The sequence below is a fragment of the Cynocephalus volans genome, chromosome 11, assembly GCF_027409185.1.
Source record: "Cynocephalus volans isolate mCynVol1 chromosome 11, mCynVol1.pri, whole genome shotgun sequence".
In the NCBI taxonomy this organism is placed as follows: Eukaryota; Metazoa; Chordata; class Mammalia; order Dermoptera; family Cynocephalidae; genus Cynocephalus; species Cynocephalus volans.
In genome coordinates, this window is record NC_084470.1 from 62,827,555 (window position 1) to 62,848,876 (window position 21,322).

Consider the following 21,322-nt stretch of genomic DNA (forward strand, 5'->3'; position numbering starts at 1 on the left):
GATCCATGCAAAACCACAGATGAATCTCAGAAATTTTATATTGAAGGAAAGAAACCAAATACAAAAGCACGCATGCTGCACGATTTCATTATTATGACATTCTTTTTAAAAGCAGTACTAATCTATGGTAATAGAAATCAAAATAGTGGTTGCTTCTGAGGTGGAGGGGGCAGTTGACTGGAAAAGGTCCTGAGAGAGCTTTCTGGGAAATGAAAATGTTTTATATCTGTATCTGGAAGGTGGTTACATGGGTGTACATATTTGTCAAAACTCACCAAACTGTACTCTTAAGAGAACAGCATTTTACTTTTTATAAATTGTACTTCAATAAAGAAAAATTTAACCATTAAAAGAAAAGGAGGGGGAACTGAAGTTCTAGAGTCTCAAAATCTGGAAATAATTTAGGGTTTATGAAAGCTGTTTAATATGAAAGACCCCCATGCCATGGGAACCCTAAATGGTTTTATGGAAGTCACAAAATTAAAAAGGAATACTAACAGAGCAGCCTTGATGCCCAACAAAAAACTACTTCCCATGGCCCTCTCTTGGGTTCCACATTTTACCATGTCATGTTACATTTCATTCCTCAGGCTGCTGCAGAAAGTAGCCTGGCCCCCACCCCAGCTGAGGTGAGGAACTCCCGGTGAGGAGGCAGGGCCAGACTCTGCCCTGGGCAGCTCAAGTCCACGCTCAGCGTGCTTCCTGCTTTTCTCCATCCCCCGCTATCTGGCAGAAGCAGCAAGGAACGAGGGCCCCTCACCTGGTATCTGGACACTAACGGCACATGTGGACCCATCTGAAGGTGGACAGTGAGCTGCTTTGAGGCACGGAGCTCACAAACCCTGGCATGAAGCAGTGACTCAAGTGAAAGGGCTTTGATTCAATTTGAGGAATTCAAGGATGACACCTTAAACTGTGGATTGAATTGAGGGGTGTCATGGGTTGAATTGTGTCCTCACCAAAAAAAAGATAGTTGAAGTCCTAACCCCCAGTACCTCAGAATATGACTTTATTTAGAAACAGGGTCTTTATAGAGATAATCAAGTTAAAATGAGATCATGAGGCTAGGCCCTAACACAGTATCACTGGTGTCCTTATAAAAAGGAGAAATTTGGACACTGAGGCAGACACCACAAAGGGAAGACGATGTGAAAGTGCACAAGGAGAAGATGGCTATGTCACTGTAGTGATGCCGCTACAAGCAAAGGAACACCAAGGATTGACAGCAAACACCAGAAGCTAGAAGAGGCAAGGAAGCATCCTCCTGTAGAGCCATTGGAGAGAACATGGTCCTGCTGACACTTGATTTTGAACTTCTAGCCTCTAGAACTCTGAGATAATATATTTCTCTTGTTTAAAGCCACCCAGTTTGTGGTACTTTGTCATGGCAGCCCTAGGAAACTAATACAAGAGAATAGAGAAGAAAAAATATCATAAAAAGGAAAGATATGGGGCAAGAGAGAAGCACCTAAGAGATAAATCTTAGGGAAGTTCAGTAAATGCTTGTGTATTTCTTAAGCATGGAAAACACAGATGTGAGGAAGATTCCTGAGAAAAGCCTCCAGAGCCCTTACAAACCCCCAATTATATAAAGTTGTAATCCCAAACAATGGAAAACAAAAGCACACCCCTACACAAAGGCTGGTCTGTACTGTGTCCAAGTCCAACATTTGGAGATGGCCAGTACAGGTCACAGGTAAAAGTCCACTTCACAGGTGAAGACAAAGACAAGTACACAACTGGGGCAACTGGGGACAGCAGTGTTTCAAGTTCCACTTTCAAAACTAAGGTGATGTTGCTGAGCCATGGAGAGTTGCTGTTCTTTAATCAGGAAGACTTTCTGGACAAAGTCAAGTTTTGTGAAGTATTTAAATAATCAGAAAGACTGTTGGGCAATGGGGTGGGGAGGGCCGCAGTGTTAACATTTTCTGGAATAGTCAAGGCATTCAGATACACAGCACTGGCCCAACAAGTCAGGAGCAGGGCAAGGAGATGAGGGGTGGTGTAGAGACTGGGCAGGGAAAGCCAGCAGGCACCCTGGGGAGAAGCACTGACTCTACCACGAAGCCACATGGGCTTTTATGGAGAATGGAAATTTGCAAAAATGAGAGGAAGCTACAACTCGGAAACAAGCCCTAGAAGACCCTGCTGGGGTCCTGGGCCAGGCAAGAGATGACAATGGTCCTGAAGATCCTGCAGTGACATACACAATCACACGTGCTTTTAAGAGACTGGGAAACCAGAACCCTTAACAAGACTCTGATCTCTCTGGAGATGAGATTGGGAGAGCATCTTTTTCAGTCTAAAATTATTAATGACTCAGAACATATTACCTTAGAACTTAACTAACACTGACCCTTTTAATTGATAAATCTACTATCAATGCTTAACTGACACCAGCACCTCATCTGAGTAAAAGGACCAATTACAGTAGTTTGTTAATATCTCTTCTACTTGTATGACTAATTACTCCATCAGGTGAACACTATAATTATGGGATAGTCCTCTCCTCAAGGCAATTTCCTGTGATTGTGTCACATTAAAGGCTGTTCGTGACTGCTTTCTAAAGGGGCAGAGCTACTATGAAATAGTTGAGTCCCCAATCCCCGCACATAAACTTACTAATGGCTTCCTAACAAGGCCTCCGTGCAGTTGCCCGATGGAAACGTACTTCTCACAGCACAAGCCCCAGGCAGCTGCAAACCTTCATTGGCTTCACAACCGATGTTTCTCCAAACTTAATTACCTTTGCTCTACTGTAGATATTTGGCTCTTCTTCCTCTAATACCAAAAGTTTGGGTTCAATTACAGTGGCGACTAAAACATGCCAGTGAACTTGTAAAATGACATTTGACAAAGCTCTTTATATTGAGATGGGGCAGCAGAAAGAAGTCTTCGTGGTTCTTGTCTAGTGGCCTGAGGCATTGCAAACATCTTTGTTAAACCCAAGATGAAACACTGCAAATGGACTGACTGCCTATAGCCCAGCACATTTTGAAATTGGTGAAGTCCTGAAGGCCTAAAAACTGCCATGATTTTCTCAGTGGCCTGAGCACCAGGTATTTTAAAGTTAGACACATTCAGTACTTTTCTCCTTCAAAAACCAAGAGTCACTGGATTAAATATACCATTTTATTTGCTGAGATCAATTTTATTCTCTGCAAATGGCTCTGGGTTATCCTTCAGAGGCTTTTATGCATCAGGCTGTGAGATTTATGTGGCATTGACTATCTTGAGATGTGTTTAGTACCAAGCAGAGACTCATTAAAGCCTGCCCTCTGCCTTACTCCCTCATCCCAGAAGCAGCACTGGGAGGGAAGTGCTTGGCAAAACACATTTTAGGCCTGAGAGGAAAGACAACAGTAGGAAGTATTCATAACAATTTCTCCAAGTGAAGTTGGGAAGCTGATTGCCCTGGTACCAAAGCCACCGACCACACCGTGAGCCAGCATTTGAGCTTGAGTGAGGGGGACAGCCCCGCAGCCCCAGCCACCAGACAATTTTCCCTGCACTGACACATATTCACTGTATGCACAAGTTCTCAAATTTCATAAGACCCTTCTATTTCTGTCCAGAAATGAGAACGTTTCAGGCAAAGCTCTTGTGCGTACCTGATCCTGAGCTAAGCATGGTCCCTCCGTAGATATCCAGAGCCAGCTGAGAATAGGCAAAACCAAAAACAGTGATGGTCAGGCCAGCGAGCAAGGCCAGCTTGAGCAGGGACTCCAGAACCGCAGCGGCCACAGCAACGTCCTCCTGGGGCCAGAGGGAAAGGGAAGGAAGTTGGATGAATCATAAGCCAAAGAAAACCTTCACATCCGGCCTCCTTCCTTCACTGGTTTGTAGCTCACTCTTCCAGCTGGGTGAGGGGCATCACTGCTGTTCTGTAGCCTGTGTTTGACTTTGACAGTTAGCCAATGGAGGAAAAAAGACAGTGTGTCTCCTTAAGTGGTGAGGAGGAGGTTTAGTTTTCAACTCATTTAGGATAAACTATTTCAAATATTTCTTAGAAAACACTCACTTTGGGCTGGCCTGTGGCTCACTTGGGAGAGTGTGGTGCTGATAACACCAAGGCCACGGATTCGGATCCCATATAGGGATGAGCGTGGTGCTGACAACACCAAGTCAAGGGTTAAGATCCCCTTACCGGTCATCTTTTTTAAAAAAAGAAAATACTCACTTTGCCCTCTGATATTTATTCTTAAATGAGCAGTAAGTTTTCACATATGTAGCCAGCTCTGTGCTTCTCCTCTCAAATGTCTCAAAATTCTGATGTTACTGTTAATGTACACTTAGGAAAATATTCCTAAATTAGACTGAGATTAGCTCATTTTGAGGTACTGTGCATAAATTATATTTTGCAAAATATCTTCTCGCGAGTGTGCCACGGGCTTGGCCCAAAAAATATCTTCTAAGACATGTAAGAGGTGGAACTAGCTTACTTTTAATTCTAAGATAAGAAATTTTCAGTGGTTTAAGAAAAAGTGAAGTTTCTACAACCAAATACTCCTGGATTAAAATCTCCTCTTCTGTATTTATCAATCACAGTAGCATGTAGATTTTTACAGTTAGAATATAGCTCTAGTTAGGGTGTGGTGTTATAACACCAAGTTCAAGTGTTCGGATTCCCCTACCAGCCAGCCACCAAAAAAAAAAAAAGAATCTAGCTCTGGGCATGTCACAGTCTGAAAGAACCTTAAACAATTAAACAATTGGTGTGGTCAGTGAAACCCAATGACCATGTCCTTTCTTCCCCATGCCCTCAGTTAGCCTTGCTCCAACCTCTGCATCCTTTGGTTCCTGAGAATCTGAGAATGGTGGAGGCAACCTTGCTCTTATACCAATGACGAGACCACGGGAGGGCATCTGCACTGCACTGGGGACTTCTATAGAGAGTTCTGAGAGGTCTGGGTCAAGAGTAAGGTCATAAAGGACAAAGAGGAGAGATGGAAGGGACAGCCAGGGGAAAAGGGAGAAGGCCACGAAAGAAGACGAGAGCTCTGGGTCTTGCCATCATACAGAATGTGATAGATGAAGGGAATCTGTAAGAAAATTTCACATCAAACAGAAGGGAAACAGACTGCTCCACATTTCTGTCTGTCTTGCAATTGGAGTGAGAATTCACTTGGGAGACAATGACATAAGAACAACGACTACCTGCTTCTGAAGAGTGGCATCCTTTTCCCTCTCCAGCACCTTAGCAAAGAACACATAAAAACTCTCCTCTACTGGCTGGAAAATTAATCTGGCTACAAGAGAGCCAAGATTATTCACTATATCATATACACCTACAAAACGAAAAGAAACAGCAATCATACTGGTTTTTCTATTTTAATCTTCATAGCACTATTAAAATTGTTTTTCTAATTTAATATTTTTAATTAAACTTTTTAAAAATCTTGAGATAACTAGTTTCCCATATAGTTGTACGAAATAATAGAGATCCCATGTACCCTTTACCCAGTTTCCCCGCATGGTAACATCTTGCAAAACTGCAGTACAGTATCACAACCAGGATACTGACATTGATACAGTTAAGATACAGGATGCTCCCTTATTAGCACCTTTTAATAAAAGTCATTAACACAAAGTTGATTTTTTTCTATTTTTATTTCTATTACTTTAGGATTACATTAAAAAATAAATATGGAGGCCGGCCCGTGGCTCACTCGGTAGAGTGCGGTGCTGATAACACCAAGGCCACGGGTTCGGATCCTATATAGGGATGGCCGGTTTGCTCACTGGCTGAGCATGGTGCTGACAACACCAAGCCAAGGGTTGAGATCCCCTTACCGGTCATCTTTTTAAAAAAAATAAATAAAAAAAAAAATAAATAAATAAAATAAAATAAATAAATAAATAAATAAATAAATAAATAAATAAATAAATAAATATGGAAAAAAAATATTGAGAGAGACCTATCTAGCCACACAAACATGGGATGGATCTTTCTGATTGGAATGGTGAGCCCCCTTTTCTCCTCTCCTAGTACTCCCCACCCCCTAAAATGGGCACCAGCCCTCTGCAGGAAGCAGGATAGAGAGCAGGGGGTCTCAACAGAAAACCTGCTACCAAGTCACATTAGAGGACATAGTCAGTATACTATACGTATTTACAAAGATCTATAATTTACAATCTTCAGGATTCATTTTTTTACAATCTTCTTTTTTTATAATCTTCAGGTTCATTTTCATTAAATATATCATACTACAGAAAAAAATATTAGGAAGTACCTATTAATAGTATTCACCTTTAATTAAAACACTACAGAATTTCATCTTACCCTGATCACCAAAATTTAATACACTCAAAAATGTCATCACATATCGTTCGCCTGTAAATGGAAAAGCACAATAATTAGCATTTCAAACACACATTGATTTCTTTTTTCTTTTTCTCTTATCATCTATCAACTTTGCCAGTTGACAAATACTCTCAAAGGAAAAAAAATTACAGAATCAGTTAAAGACATGTTTCTTGTCCTAATGTTGATTTCAAATAATCTCATAATAACAGTTTGGAAAGTGTTGAGGGTTTTATTGACAGCAAACCTCCAAACCAATTAAATTTTTTAAAAAATCAATAAAACCAGCCTAACAAGTTTTTTTTTTAAGTATGGGGAGATTACTACAATGTTAACAGTGAAAATGACTGTGGAAGTTTTAAGGGAGGTCAGATGATCTGAGTGTAAATTGTCTGTGAAGTGAAATTATGTGCACAGGCTCATCACAAGGTTGCTCCGGGTGGAGAGGGCTCCCTGGGGGCTGGCAAGGCTCTGGAGCCTGAGCTTATGATTCAAATACAAGACAGTCTACTGCCTTTGAGGTGAAGCCACCAGGCCAGAGCCCTCCCTCTGGCTTCCATGAATTTTCTTTCCCATGAGTGAAAAGCATTGACCACTATGGAAATGGCACACTCAACAGAACCCACAATTTACTAAAGGTCAAATTTTTACCTCCTATCAACTTGCTCTGAAAGGAAAGCATTAAGAGGCTAGAAACAGTGATGATATTCTCTCAAGACTTTCCTCTGACCTTGCCTCCCTACAAAGTCCCTGCCACTGTGTGTGTGACAGAGACCTCTGCAGGTCCTCTCAGGCCTGTTATCTCTGTGCTCCTCTGATCCAGCCTCACTGCTAACAGTTACGGGCTTTTGCAAATATAGTTCTCAGGTCAATCCCTGCTTTCACACCTTTAAATGGCTCTCTAGTGTTTGCAAAAAGTCCAGGCTTTTAAGTTCTGCATTTGAGGCCTTTTATAGACTGACCCCAAGCTATCTTTTTGGTCTCCCTTCACCACATTCTCTTTCTCACATTCTGTAAGCTCCTTGAGGTCAGGAGCCCCATTTCAGTCATCTCAATGTTCCAAGTATCCAAGCAGAGCTCCAGGAAATGAGAGGGCACTCAAGAGACTTCTGGTGAATGAGTTAGTGTTTCCAAGAAAGCCCTGAGAGCCCTGTAACAGTTAACCACACAAATGCCTGTGTCTTTGGTGAGAGAATGAGCTCCTGGAGGCCATGGCCCATTACTCATGTCTCTGTATTTTCAGCACCTGTTCAGTAAATGTGAGGGAAAAGGTAACATTTTTGCTACTATAAAAAGTGATTTCAACTTTTTTAGTGCTGTTGTTTTCAAAGATAAAAATAATATGGGGGTCCCATTCAGGCCCTTCCTTCTTTCATAGCCATGGAGATGGAGGCCCTGAGAAGTTTCCAACAGCCTTCTGCTAGTCAGCATACAGGCCAGGGTGGCCCAGCTATGGAGCAAGCACCTAGCACCGCATTCAGCTTGAGCTTGGGAGGCTTTAGCACTTGGCTAACTTAACTTGGCTAACTTAAATCTGCTGCAGCAAACACATATCTAGTGACTGCAATCCAGACAATCAGTTTAGGGCCATCACTTGGACTGGATCCTCAAACTCATTTAAACTGCTCTTAAAACTCTGGGAGAAAAAAAAAAGTGCAACTGTCCTTTCCAAAACTCCCTCCAATGATTTTCCTGCTCAAACAACAATGTGAACTACCATAATACATAATTTCACCACAGTTCCTTCTGTTGTTGCTCTTCTGACTCTATCAACAAGCACTTGCTGAATACCTATCATGGGCCAGGCCTGGCAGGGAGGCAGCAGTGAAGGAAACACTCCCTGCTCTCAAGGAGCTCATAGCTCAGGCACTCAGCTCCCCCAAGGCTTCTGACCCTCACTTCCCCCATAAATTCCCTGAGCAGGTTTACTTCTGTAATGGCAAAGTTAAAAGCTCAGGCTAGAAACACACTCTCAAATCTCAGAGAACCCTCAGATACCTCCTTGTCCACCCTCAGCTCACAGCAGGAGAAAGTGAAGCACAGAGGGAGTTACTTCCCTTTGGACACATAATTAACAAAAAATAAAGACAGAGGTGGGAAAAAAGGAAAACAACCAGATAATAACGACAGTTGTATTGGAACGCTAGGTTTATAGGGAATTTATTCTATTTTCCAAATTTTTTGTAAGGGGTTATATTACTTTTATAATTAAAAGACAGTTTTTGAAAAGATTAAAATAAGTTCAGTAATAGATATATGAGAGTACTTCAAAAAGTTCATGGGAAAGGCTGGCCCGTGGCTCACTCGGGAGAGTGTGGTGCTGATAACACCAAGGCCACGGGTTCGGATCCCTATATGGGGATGGCCGGTTCACTCACTTGGAAGAGTGTGGTGCTGACAACACCAAGTCAAGGGTTAAGATCCCCTTATCAGTCACCTTAAAAAAAAAAAAAGCCCATGGAAAAAATTAAAAGATAATACGAATCTTCCTGTGAACTTTTTGAATACCCCTCATATAGACATATAGACATGAAATTATATCTAGAGAGAAACTACTACCTTTAGCAGCTTATAACTGCCTCAAATCTCATTCTCTGAACTAAAGCTGGGTACAAATAAACCAACACATGTACATACAAAAACCAGATGTACTTTCAGCTCCTTGCTGGCCCTCTGCATTGAGAGCTCTGTCATTATTAAACTGGAAGGACAGAAGTCAGAACTCTGACCAAACTATCTCACAGGTGAATCTTGTTGTTTAAGAAAATAAAATGATAAAATCCTGGTTGTTAAAAAAGTTAAAAAAAGAAAATGCAGAAAAGGATAGGATAGAAAAGTGAAATTATGAATAGTTTTCTCTATTTTCCAAATATTCTGTAATGGATATAATACTTTTATAATAAATTTATTGAAATGATATAAAATAGGTTTGGAAGATAGACTTGGATCCCAATTAAGCTGTTTCTTGTTCTTGTAGGACCCTGAAGGAGTCTATAACCTCATTGACCCTAAGTTTCTTCATCCATAATAAAAGGGGACAATATCTTTCTTATAAGGCTGTGGAGATTTAAATTAGACAACTTACGTAAAGCATAAAACTAAATAAATGTTGGTTTCCCTTTCCTTATTTAAAAGACCCCATTCCTGAAGTTCCTCTCCCCCAGGGACTCTAGACAGGTGGCCTGGAACCAGGTAATCAGCAGTCCTGTGAAATCCCCATGCTTCTACTATGGTCTCCTGACTGCTCAGAGAGAACTTTTACTTACCTTCTGTCAAAATCTGTTTCAAGAAAGACTGTTTGAAAAAACTCCAAGTCAATTTAGCCTCTTTCCAATTTATAAAAGCCTAGAAGAGAAAACAAAACAAAAAATCCCAGGCATTTCAAGTCTGACAACACAATGCTACATAAGAGGCAAATTCATTCCCTAAATCCCAATGTGGATAGTCCCACTGAATCCTCCTTTAATGCTAAGCACACACAAGGCATCCAACAAATCCTGGGAAAGAATCTACATTACCAAACAAAGTCTCTAAGGGGCCTGCCTAAGATTCATACACTGAAACCTCTGAAGAATTACTGCTGTCCCCTTGAAGGCCCAGACAGTACACTGAGCACAGTAACACATACAGCTCGGTCAGTTCTTTCCTTAAAAAATGTCTGAAGTATGCCAAGCTGCAGAACAAATTCTGCTCCATATACTCCATATCATCCAGGGCCCTTTTGCACAAAGTATATGAGCTGGGCTTGTATATTTCAAAAGAAATTTAGGCTTCCCAGGTTAGGTAAACCACTCAGAATTGGCAAGACAGAGAAAAGAAAAAAACAAAATATCTGATATGGCTTTTCTAACACTCCCAGGGGCACCGAACTACCTATTTCCTAAGGACACAAAGCATAAGAAGGAAGCAAATACTTAGGCAGGGCAGAGGTCGACTTATAAGAGACAGGTGGCCTCAAAGCCAGACAGCTAACCACTAAATGGAAGAGTGAGGTAGCCAGCTGGACATCGGTGGCCCCGATTCCTATTTTTCTACCTCCAATAGTTCCCTCTGGGGCCCCTTCCTCTATCTTATAGACATCCTGGGATCCTAGATGTTCAGTCTAGGTATTAGGTTCTTAATCCTAGGATACCTGCATGTTCAAAAATTCTGATTTTCCAAAGTGATGACTTTTGAATGGTGGAATTTCTTTTTTCTTTTTCTTTTTTTTTAAAGATGACCGGTAAGGGGATCTTAACCCTTGACTTGGTGTTGTCAGCACCACGCTCTCCCAAGTGAGCTAACTGGCCATCCCTATATAGGGATCCAAACCCGTGGCCTTGGTGCTATCAGCACCACACTCTCCCGAGTGAGCCACAGGCCAGCCCTTGAATGGTGGAATTTCAGGGGGCTCTTTGGGAGGGCAGGGTTGAATCACAAAAACCAAGCCCACTCCACCTCCCCAGAAGGTCAGCCTCAGCTGCGGAAGTCATCCAAGGAAAGGCCTGGAACCTGTCCCAGTCACATGGGCCCCTGCTCTTGGTCCAAAGCCCATTTGTGTAAAGCAATGCTATCCAGCGGAAATGTAACATTAAATTTTCTAGCAGCCACAGTGAACAGCAAAAAGAAACAGGAGAAATTTATTGTAATATATTTTTTTAACCCAGAATATTATCATTTCTACCTGTAATCAATGTAAAAAAAAATTAGAGGCATTTTACATTATTTTCTTCATAGTAAGTCTTTGAAATCCAGTGTGTATTTTGCATTTACAGCCCATCTCAATTTGGACGAGCCACATTCCAAAATGTGCTATAGCCGCATGTGGCTGTTGGCTACCATTTAGGACAGGGCAAGTCTAGAGCACCTCTGAAAGCATGGGCCATCACCCCCATTCTCCTTACCCTTTGGCTTCTGAGCCTTTCTTCCAGGTATTGGGAAGACAAGCCTGAATCCTCCCAAACTGTGCTACCTTCAGGGTATCACTGAACCTGGAGCAGATGCCATGGTAGCTCTAGCCCAGAAGCAAAACTTCCCCAACAAGAAGGAAACTGGGCCACAAGAGGTTTAAAATAGGCCATCTCCTCTCCCCAGAACAGAGCATCAGACAACTGAACACCACTAGGGGGCACTGTGGACCACAGCATCCCCAGATATTGATTCTGCCCACAGTCAGCTTCAGGGGAGACGTGGGCACAGCACCTTTTCCCTCTCACACTGCCTCCACCCCTAGCCCTCATGCCACAGTGGTCCTTGAAGGGTCTGTGCAGCAGTACCTGTGCTCTTTTCAAAGAAATGAAAGTTGCAGCTTGCCCATGAGGCCTACTTGCAAGTAGGTTGTGAATAGGTTTGGGACAATGATTGAGTTCTTCAAAGAAAAAGATCTTTAGGAAAGTGAAATCATGACTGTATCTAATCTGCAAGCTCATAATTGAGGATTCCTTTCTCCTAATGCCTTCAATTTAAATGGGCCCACAGGTGCTGAAAACCACATTCAGAAGGCACAGCCACATACTATCTCCAAAATGCTCATTAAGCACAGAGGCAGGAAATCCAACTTGAGATTGAGGTTCTTCTCAGAGGTGTCTGCTAAGTGCTAGAAAAGAGGAAGCACATTCTGTGGACTTTCACCATCCTGTCCAGAATGGATGTTCAGAGTAGATTTGTCACTTGGGATGGTCAAAGAGGCCTATTTCACAAGATTAGGCTGGTATTGCTGAGCTGGTCTAAACAGCTGTGAATTTCTCTGGAATCCCTGGACTAACGAGCATTCCATCGCCTCACTGTACTGATGGAGAAGCTGAGGCTTGGACGGTGAAAGGGATGGCAATAACTCCAGGGGTCTGCAGTCAGAACTCAGAGGTTCGTCGTGCTTTAGCCTGAGTTAACTCGCACTTCCCAAATTCTTTTGACTCGGGCTGATCTGATCACCTGCAACCTTACCACACTCACAGGAGTCCCTGGGGAGCCTGAGGCCACAGCCCTGTCCCCTGCCCTCCATCACCTCCACCACCCCACACAGCACTCCTTCCACTCCCTCTTGCTTTACTTATCCCAGTTGCTCCAGGGCTATGGACTGCCCCAGCTTTGTCCATCCTCCCATTTCCATCCACCCTCCCACTGTCCTCATTACTTCTCACCTGGACGATTGCCACAGCCTCCTAATGAGCCTTTTTGCTTCCAACTTTTTCTCAGCCCATCCTCATTGCAGGTTCGGGCTTGGGAGTCAAACTTGGAGACGGGAGCTCAAACTGCAGCTCCTTATTAGTTATTAGTGCAAAGACCATGGGCAAGAACTTAACTTTACTAAGCTTTGGTTTTCTTATCTGCAAAATGGGATAGGATGTCCCACCTCATCGAGCTGGTATGAGGACTGAATGATAGAAAATAAGACACTATAAATCTGTAACAGATGGTAAGCTCCTCAACACAGGCAATTAGATCATGGCACTGTTCAAAAACCTTTCATTAGACTCCACTGCCCCTGAATTAAGCCCCAAAAGGCACTGAGGCCACTATGACCTGGCCCTAGCCCAGCAGGCTGGGTTTACCACCTTCATAACCTTCCACTTTTTGCTTTCTCTCCCTTCCCCAACTGTCCAGCCAACCTAAGTTCCCCAGTCACCTCTGCATTCCCAATTCTAACACAATGATGGGCATATAATAGGCCTTAAGGAAGTTTTCTTCCTTCTTAACAGTTCCTTCCTTCCTTCCTTCCTCCCTTCCCATTTCCACCACACACATTTCACCTCTGCCCACCCATGTGTCAAGGTCCAGCTCAAGAGCAGCTTCCTCCATGAAGCCTTCCTTGATGCTCCCACAAGGAATTCATCAGTCCTTCCTCTGTGCTTCTACTTTGATAACACTACACACACACACACACACACACACACACAGTCTTGCAGTGCAGTTAGTTAAGTACATCCTATCTCCATACCACAATGCAAGTTCTGAGGGCATGGACCCCACTCAGGGTACCTGGTACAGTGCTTAACATATAATAATGCTTAGTACATGCTTGCTGTGTCAAATTCCTCAGCTTTCCCTAAATATTAGGTCTCTCATATTAAATCACTCAGAAGTGTCAAAGAATATAAAAGGCAACCATTATTTGAGGTATCATTAATTTATTATAAGGCTAAATAAGTATGGAAGATGGAATTTTATAAGAATAGGATGGAAATAGGATGGGAGTTATCATAAACAGCTCTTTATGAAAGTTCAAATACTTTCATGGAACCCCTGAAGTCTCCAGAGGGGCCTCACAAGTCATGTAGGCCAACAATCTCACTTTAATAATGAAGACCCTGAGGTCTGGAGAGTCCTGCAGGCTTCAGATCTATACCTGTTGCCTCCCAAACCCACAGGAAGCTCCCTGAGGCCCAGGAATCACCTCTCCTGCATGTCTGTATCCCAGTTAGCATGAAGCATGGAGCCAGGCTCTTACCATTCATCAGCAGGAATGGTGCCAATGTGTATGACAGGTAAACACAAACTTCTCATGCTCAGGACTTCTGTCCTGACAGTGTGGACAGGAGACAGGTTGCCAGATTAAACTGCTCAGCTCTCCCCACCAGTGCCATCAATGTTTGCCTTCCTCAGGTGTTCCAGTGGAGCCAGCTCTGCTCTCAGAGCAGCACTGAGATGAAGGGGATGATATCAGCTGTCACTTAGAGATACCTACTTATGCCAGGCCATAGCGTTAAGCACTTTACATGCCCCATCTCATCTGGCTCTCAAAACCTTAGGAGGGAGGTATTATTATCCCCATTTGATGGATAAAGAAACTAAAGCTCAGAGTTCTGAGCCCATTGCAGGTTTAATAAACACTTGGCAGTTTCTTTCATTACCTTCTCTTTGTTTATATTAATGGTTCAAATGCTTCTTTTCAAAATAGTGCTGGGGCACAGGGACTGACCCAGTATGGAAAGCTCACCAGGCTTGGTACAGATGGGTACTGGGGAACACTCAGAGGAGGAGGAACTTTTCTGCACTCTCAGACCTGCTCTGTGGCAGATGGAAGAAGCTCCAAGCAAGAGAAGCAATCCTGAGTCCTAACCATCTAAGCCTGCAGATGAGGAACAGTAGTATCCAAAATTGTCATGCTGATTTAGACTAAAGGTAAGATCTAGGTGATCAGAATGCAGAACTCTTATCTAACAAATGAGGACATATCTGGTTTTGACACATGATAACTATTTTTTCTTGAAAAGCTGCATAATAGGATTCCATAAATTCTGAGACCTAAGTCTCACATATTTTACTATTTTTTCAAGTAATCACAAAAGAGATTAGTCTGTTTTGCGTTGCTATAACAGAATACCTGAAACTGCATAATTTATAAAGAAGAGAGGTTTATTTGGCTTACGATTCTGGGATAGCTGCATCTGGCGTGGGCCTCAGGCTGCTTCTACTCATGGTGGAAAGCGGCAGGCAGCTGGCAGGTACAAGCAGATCATATAGCAAGAGGAAGCTCTCGCAGGAACTAATAGAGAGAACTCACTCACCCTCCACGGAGAGCATTAATCCATTCATGAGGGATCTGCCCCCATGACTCAAATAGCTCCCAGCACTGCCACATTGGGGATCGGATTTCTACATAAGTTCTGGGAGGATAATACATCCAAACTCCATCAGAGGAACAAGGACAAGTCCAGTGGATGCCTCACCACAACTAAGTGCACCACCTCCAGCAAGCAAACAAGTATAGGAAGAAGAAAAAGTGCCCAGAATGGAGCAGTTCAGAAAGCATCTGAGCAGAGGCCATGTGCTACATCATCACGGGTACAACTCCAGTACCATGTACAGTAGCACTGATCCCACAGGACCAGGAAATGAAAAGTCAAATGGACTAAGAGTGAAGGAGTTGAGTAGAACAAGATCATGCTTCACTCCCAAACATTAGCATCTAGAATCCTCATCGGCCTGGATGGGAAAGTGAACCAACTGAAAGGCTGTCCTGACACCTAGATAAAGACACTATGTAGGGATCATTCCAGCTTTCTCGGAACTCTGGACTGTCTGTGCTAGAGGTCAATCCAGGGAAAAACCAAAAGGCGCAGCAGAGTAGACAGACTGGAAGACAGTGGTCAGAGCCCGTGCTCTGCTGGCATTAGAGCCCCTCCAGGCTCCCGTCTCACTCTGACCCTCACCTTGGGCAGGTGTTTTTTCACTAAGCCTTAGTATCTCAACCCTGAAATAGAAATAGTGACAGTGTCAGCTTCTCAGAGTTGGAAGCATTAAATAAGGCATGGAAAGCACTTGGCATGGGGCCTAGCACAGTGGTTCTCAATCGGAAGCAATTTTGCCCTCTAGAGGACATTTGGTAGTGTCTGGAGACATTTTGGGATGCTACACTGACGGGTGGTTGCTACTGGCATCTAGTTGGTAGAGATCAGGGATGCTGCTAAAAATCCTACAATACACAGGACTGTCCCTACAACAAAGAGCTGTCCTGCCCAGAATGTCAATAGTGCTAATATTTAGAAACCCTGGACTGGAACATAGCAGGCACTCAATAAATATTAACTATAAAATGATCTTTACCATTATAACAATAAACCAGTCGCTGTTTCTTTCTCTCAAGGATAACCAGCATCTGTGATTAAAATAAGAGATAAAATGTATTACTTACTCCACTTCTTGTAATACTGGGTAACAGATTGGTTATTCTGGAGACAGGAAGAGTTTGTTGCTTGGTTGATTCTGGGGAACCCAGTAATTTTGTGAAATAAATAACATAGCAGAGCACCAGAACTGTAGTATAGAAAAGCTGAAAAAAGAAAATAATGGGTTTACATTAAACTGTTTTAATATAGGCATAATTAGGATATGCCTATAAATTTGACTTCAAAGGCCAATCAAGAAACAGAACAGTGTTAATTAACTGCACTTTCTATTGAGCAATGCCTTACCCTCTGGAAGACAGCACTGTTCACTCAGTCTCAGCTCCACTGCAGCATTTCCATGCAAAGTGTTCCAAATTCTTCACTTAACCGGAAGAACATAAGTTCTTTTAGGCAGGCAGAACATAAAATTTCCACAACCGACATCCACTCACTCAACTGCCACAGCACTGTCAGATAAGTTCTCAAAATATTTGTATTTGGCTGAAGGAACAGCTCTTCCACCCAGACGGCACACTGTGAAGATCCACATGTCCTGACTGTGCTAATATCCAGGGTCTTGCCATCATTTGGAACTGTGGATTTTCTATAAACCCTGGAAACCTGTGACATTTGTTTATTTATTTATTTAGGCAGCTGGCCAGTAACCTGTGACATTTATGATTAGAAAGCAGGATTGAGCTACCGGCTCTCTATGCTCTGCCCAGTGCACAGGCAGGACAAGAGCTACTACAGGATTAGGGAGGAAACAGTAGGATGATAAGAAGACCCACCTCTCCCTCCACTCATCCAGGACAAAAATGGCTTCTGACCAGAAGCAGCAGCCAGGGCTTTGTTTGCAGGTTGGGAAGGAGTATCCAAAACAGCCCCTTTTCACAAGCTCCCTTCTACTCTCTTTCCTTCCTGAGAAGAGCAGTGCACACTCGCTCAAGAAAGACTGGGACCTCCAGGCCCCGCTTTTAACGTGGCATCACCAAGGCTGGTCCTGTCATAACAGCACATGGCAAGGAGAAAGAAGAGTCTCAGTTTGGCAGGTTTAGGCTTCTCTGCTCTCTACTCCCAGCCACGTCTGAGACAGAGCCCACCATCCACCATCCTTCTTCTTTCATGCCTCAAGCCCTTAAAACATCAGCAGCACTGCTGTGAGCCACATCACCTAATGCCAACGTCCTCTGTGATGAGTACCCTTTCTTTTGCCCTCTTTCCACCTCTCTTCATCTTCCTGCTGACCAGAGCCTCAGAAAAACAGTAACAACCTATGGGCAGTCTTAATGCACACTATCATAACTATATGATTCTTCCCCCCCTTTTTCTTATTGAGGAAAAACTCACATAGTATAAAATCCGCCATTTTAACTGCTTTAAAGTGCACAATTTGGTGGCTCTTAACACATTCACATTGTTGTGCAATCATCACCACTAACTAATTCCAGAATATTTTCTATCACCCCAAAAGGAAACCCTGTACCCATTAAGCAGTTACTGCTCATTCGCTATCCCTTGGCAACCACTAATCTACTCTCCGTCTCTGTGGACTTGCCTATCTTGGACATTACATATTAACGGAATCATACAATATGTGGCCTTTTGTATCTGACTTCTTTCACTTAGTATAATGTTTCCAAAGTTCATCCACGTTGTACTATGTATCAGTAGTTCATTTTTATGACTGAATCATATTCCATTGTACAGATATACCACCTTTTGTTTGTTCATTCATCAGTTGATGAACACCTGAGTTGTTTCTACCTTTTGGCTATTGTGAATAGTGTTGCTATGAACATTTGTGTACAAGTTTTTCTTTGAACACCTGTTTTCTTTTTATTTTATTTTATTTTATTTATTTATTTACTTTTTTTTTTTTAATTTTATTTTGTCGATATACAATGTGGTTGATTATTGTGGCCCATTACCAAAACCTCCCTCCCTCCTCCCTCCTATCAATGTCCTTTCTGTTTGCTTGTTGTATCAACTTCAAGTAATTGTAGTTGTTATGTCTTCTCCCCCCCCCAAATTTTTTTTTTTGTGTGTGTGTTGTGTGTGAATTTATTTATTTATTTTTAGCTCCCACCAATAAGTGAGAACATGTGGTATTTCTCTTTCTGTGCCTGACTTGTTTCACTTAATATAATTCTCTCAAGGTCCATCCATGTTGTTGCAAATGGCAGTATTTCATTCGTTTTTATAGCTGAGTAGTATTCCATTGTGTAGATGTACCACATTTTCTGTATCCACTCATCTGATGATGGACATTTGGGCTGGTTCCAACTCTTGGCTATTGTAAAGAGTGCTGCGATGAACACTGGGGAACAGGTATACCTTTGACTTGATGATTTCCATTCCTCTGGTATATTCCCAGCAGTGGGATAGCTGGGTCATATGGTAGATCTATCTGCAATTGTTTGAGGAACCTCCATACCATTTTCCATAGAGGCTGCACCATTTTGCAGTCCCACCAACAATGTAGGAGAGTTCCTTTTTCTCCGCAACCTCGCCAGCATTTATCGTTCAGAGTCTTTTGGATTTTAGCCATCCTAACTGGGGTTAGATGGTATCTCAGTGTAGTTTTGATTTGCATTTCCCGGATGCTGAGTGATGTTGAGCATTTTTTCATATGTCTGTTGGCCATTTGTATATCTTCCTTAGAGAAATGCCTATTTAGCTCTTTTGCCCATTTTTTAATTGGGTTACTTGGTTTATTCTTGTAAAGTTGTTTGAGTTCCTTGTATATTCTGGATATTAATCCTTTGTCAGATGTATATTTTGCAAATATTTTCTCCCACTCTGTTGGTTTTTTAACTCTGTTAATTGTTCCTTTTGCTGTGCAGAAGCTCTTTAGTTTGATATAATCCCATTTGTTTATTTTTCCTTTGGTTGCCTGTGCTTTTGGGGTTGTATTCATGAAGTATGTGTCCAGTCCTATTTCCTGAAGTGTCTCTCCTATGTTTTCTTTAAGAAGTTTTATTGTTTCAGGGTGTATATTTAATTCTTTAATCCATTTTGAGTTGAATTTAGTGTATGGTGAAAGGTATGGGTCTAGTTTCATTCTCCTGCATATTGATATCCAGTTATCCCAGCACCATTTGCTGCAGAGGCAGTCTCTTCCCCAGTGTATAGGCTTGGTGCCTTTGTCAAAGATCAGATGGCTGTAGGTGTGTGGGTTGATTTCTGGATTCTCTATTCTATTCCATTGATCAGTGTGTCTGTTTTTATGCCAGTACCATACTGTTTTGGTTATTATAGCTTTGTAGTATAGTTTAAAGTCAGATAGTGTTATGCCTCCACCTTTATTTTTTTTGCTCAGCGTTGCTTTGGCTATACGTGGTCTTTTGTTATTCCATATAAATGTCTGGATAGTTCTTTCCATTTTTCAGAAAAATGTCATTGGAATTTTGATGGGAATTGCATTAAATTTGTATATCACGTTGGGTAGTATGGACATTTTCACTATGCTGATTCTTCCAATCCAAGAGCATGGGATATTTTTCCATCTTCTTGTATCCTCTCTAATTTCTCTCAGCAATGGTTTGTAGTTTTCATTATAGAAATTTTTCACATCCTTGGTTAACTCAATTCCTAAATATTTTATTTTTTGGTGGCTATTGTAAATGGGCAGGCTTTCTCGTTTTCTCTTTCTGCATGTTCACTATTGGAGAAAAGAAATGCTACTGATTTTCGTGTGTTGATTTTGTATCCTGCTACTGTGCTGAAATCATTTATCAACTCCAAGAGTTTTTTTGTAGAAGCTTTAGGCTGTTCAATATATAGGATCATGTCATCTGCAAACAGGGACAGTTTGACTTCATCTTTTCCAATCTGGATGCCCTTTATTTCCTTCTCTTCTCTGATTGCTCTGGCTAGTACTTCCAACACTATGTTGAATAGGAGTGGTGAGAGTGGGCATCCTTGTCTAGTTCCTGTTCTTAAAGGAAAAGCTTTCAGCTTTTCCCCATTCAGGATGATATTGGCAGTGAGTTTATCATATATGGCTTTAATTATGTTGAGATACTTTCCATCCATACCTAACTTATAGAGGGTCTTTGTCATGAATGAGTGATGAATTTTTATCAAATGCTTTTTCAACATCTATAGAGATGATCATATGGTCCTTGTGTTTGACTTTATTAATATGGTGTATCACATTTATTGATTTGCGTATGTTGAACCAACCTTGCATCCCTGGGATGAATCCCACTTGATCGTGGTGAATAATTTTACGTATGTGTTGCTGTATTCTGTTTGCTAGTATTTTAGTGAGGATTTTTGCATCTATATTCATTAAGGATATCGGCCCATAGTTTTCTTTTTTGGTTATATCTTTACCTGGTTTTGGTATCAGGATGATGTTTGCTTCATAGAATGAGTTTGGGAGATTTGTGTCTGTTTCAATCTTTTGAAATAGTTTGTAAAGAATCGGTGTCAATTCCTCTTTGAATGTTTGGTAAACTTCTGCTGTGAATCCATCTGGTCCTGGGCTTTTCTTTGTTGGGAGCCTTCTGATAACAGCTTCAATCTCCTTTATTGTTGGTCTGTTCAGATTTTCTACATCTTCATGGCTCAGTTTTGGGAGCTTGTGTGTGTCCAGAAATTTATCCATTTCCTCCAGATTTTCAAACTTGTTGGCATATAGTTGTTTACAGTAGTATTGAATGATTCCTTGTATTTCAGATGAATCAGTTGTAATATCACCTTTTTCATTTCTAATTTTTGTTATTTGAATCTTCTCTCTTTTTTTTGTTAGCCATGCTAATGGTTTGTCAAATTTATTTATGTTTTCAAAGAACCAACTTTCTGATTCATTGATCTTTTGTATTGTTTTTTGAGTTTCAATTTCATTCAGTTCTGCTCTGATCTTAATGATTTCTTTCCGTCTGCTAACTTTAGGTTTGGATTGTTCTTGTTTTTCTAGTTCTTTAAGGTGAAGAGTTAGGTTGTTCACTTGCCATCTTTCCATTCTTCTGAGGTGAGCATTTAATGCAATAAATTTCCCCCTTAATACTGCTTTTGCAGTATCCCACAGGTTTTGGTATGATGTAGCATTATTTTCATTAGTTTCAATAAATTTTTTGATTTCCTGCTTGATTTCTTCTTGGACCCATATGTCATTAAGTAGAATGCTGTTTAATTTCCATGTGTTTGTATAGTTTCCAGAATTTCGCTTGTAATTGATTTCTCGTTTTAATCCGTTGTGGTCTAAGAAAATACATGGGATAATTCCAATTTTTTTGAATTTGTTGAGAATTGATTTGTGACCTAATATGTGCTCTATCCTGGAGAATGATCCATGTGCTGATGAGAAGAATGAATATTCTGAGGTTGTTGGATGGAATGTTCTGTAGATATCTGCCAAATCCAATTGGTCTAGAGTATTGTTTAGATCTTGTGTTTCTCTGCTGATTCTTTGCCTAGATGA

General features: G+C 41.6%; 1 protein-coding gene across 2 annotated transcripts in view; it reads right to left on the reverse strand.

The window, feature by feature from the left end:
- The window catches only part of RFT1 (RFT1 homolog), a 50,551-nt gene that overhangs the window by 16,691 nt on the left and 12,538 nt on the right, over positions 1-21,322 (reverse strand). For both annotated transcript variants that reach the window (XM_063114953.1, XM_063114952.1), the window contains exons 6-10: positions 15,918-16,055; positions 9,571-9,649; positions 6,284-6,334; positions 5,158-5,288; positions 3,612-3,756 (exon numbers count right to left, since the gene is read on the reverse strand). In XM_063114953.1, the coding sequence (XP_062971023.1) occupies positions 3,612-3,756; positions 5,158-5,288; positions 6,284-6,334; positions 9,571-9,649; positions 15,918-16,055 (544 nt within the window). The remainder of the gene's footprint in view (positions 1-3,611; positions 3,757-5,157; positions 5,289-6,283; positions 6,335-9,570; positions 9,650-15,917; positions 16,056-21,322) is intronic.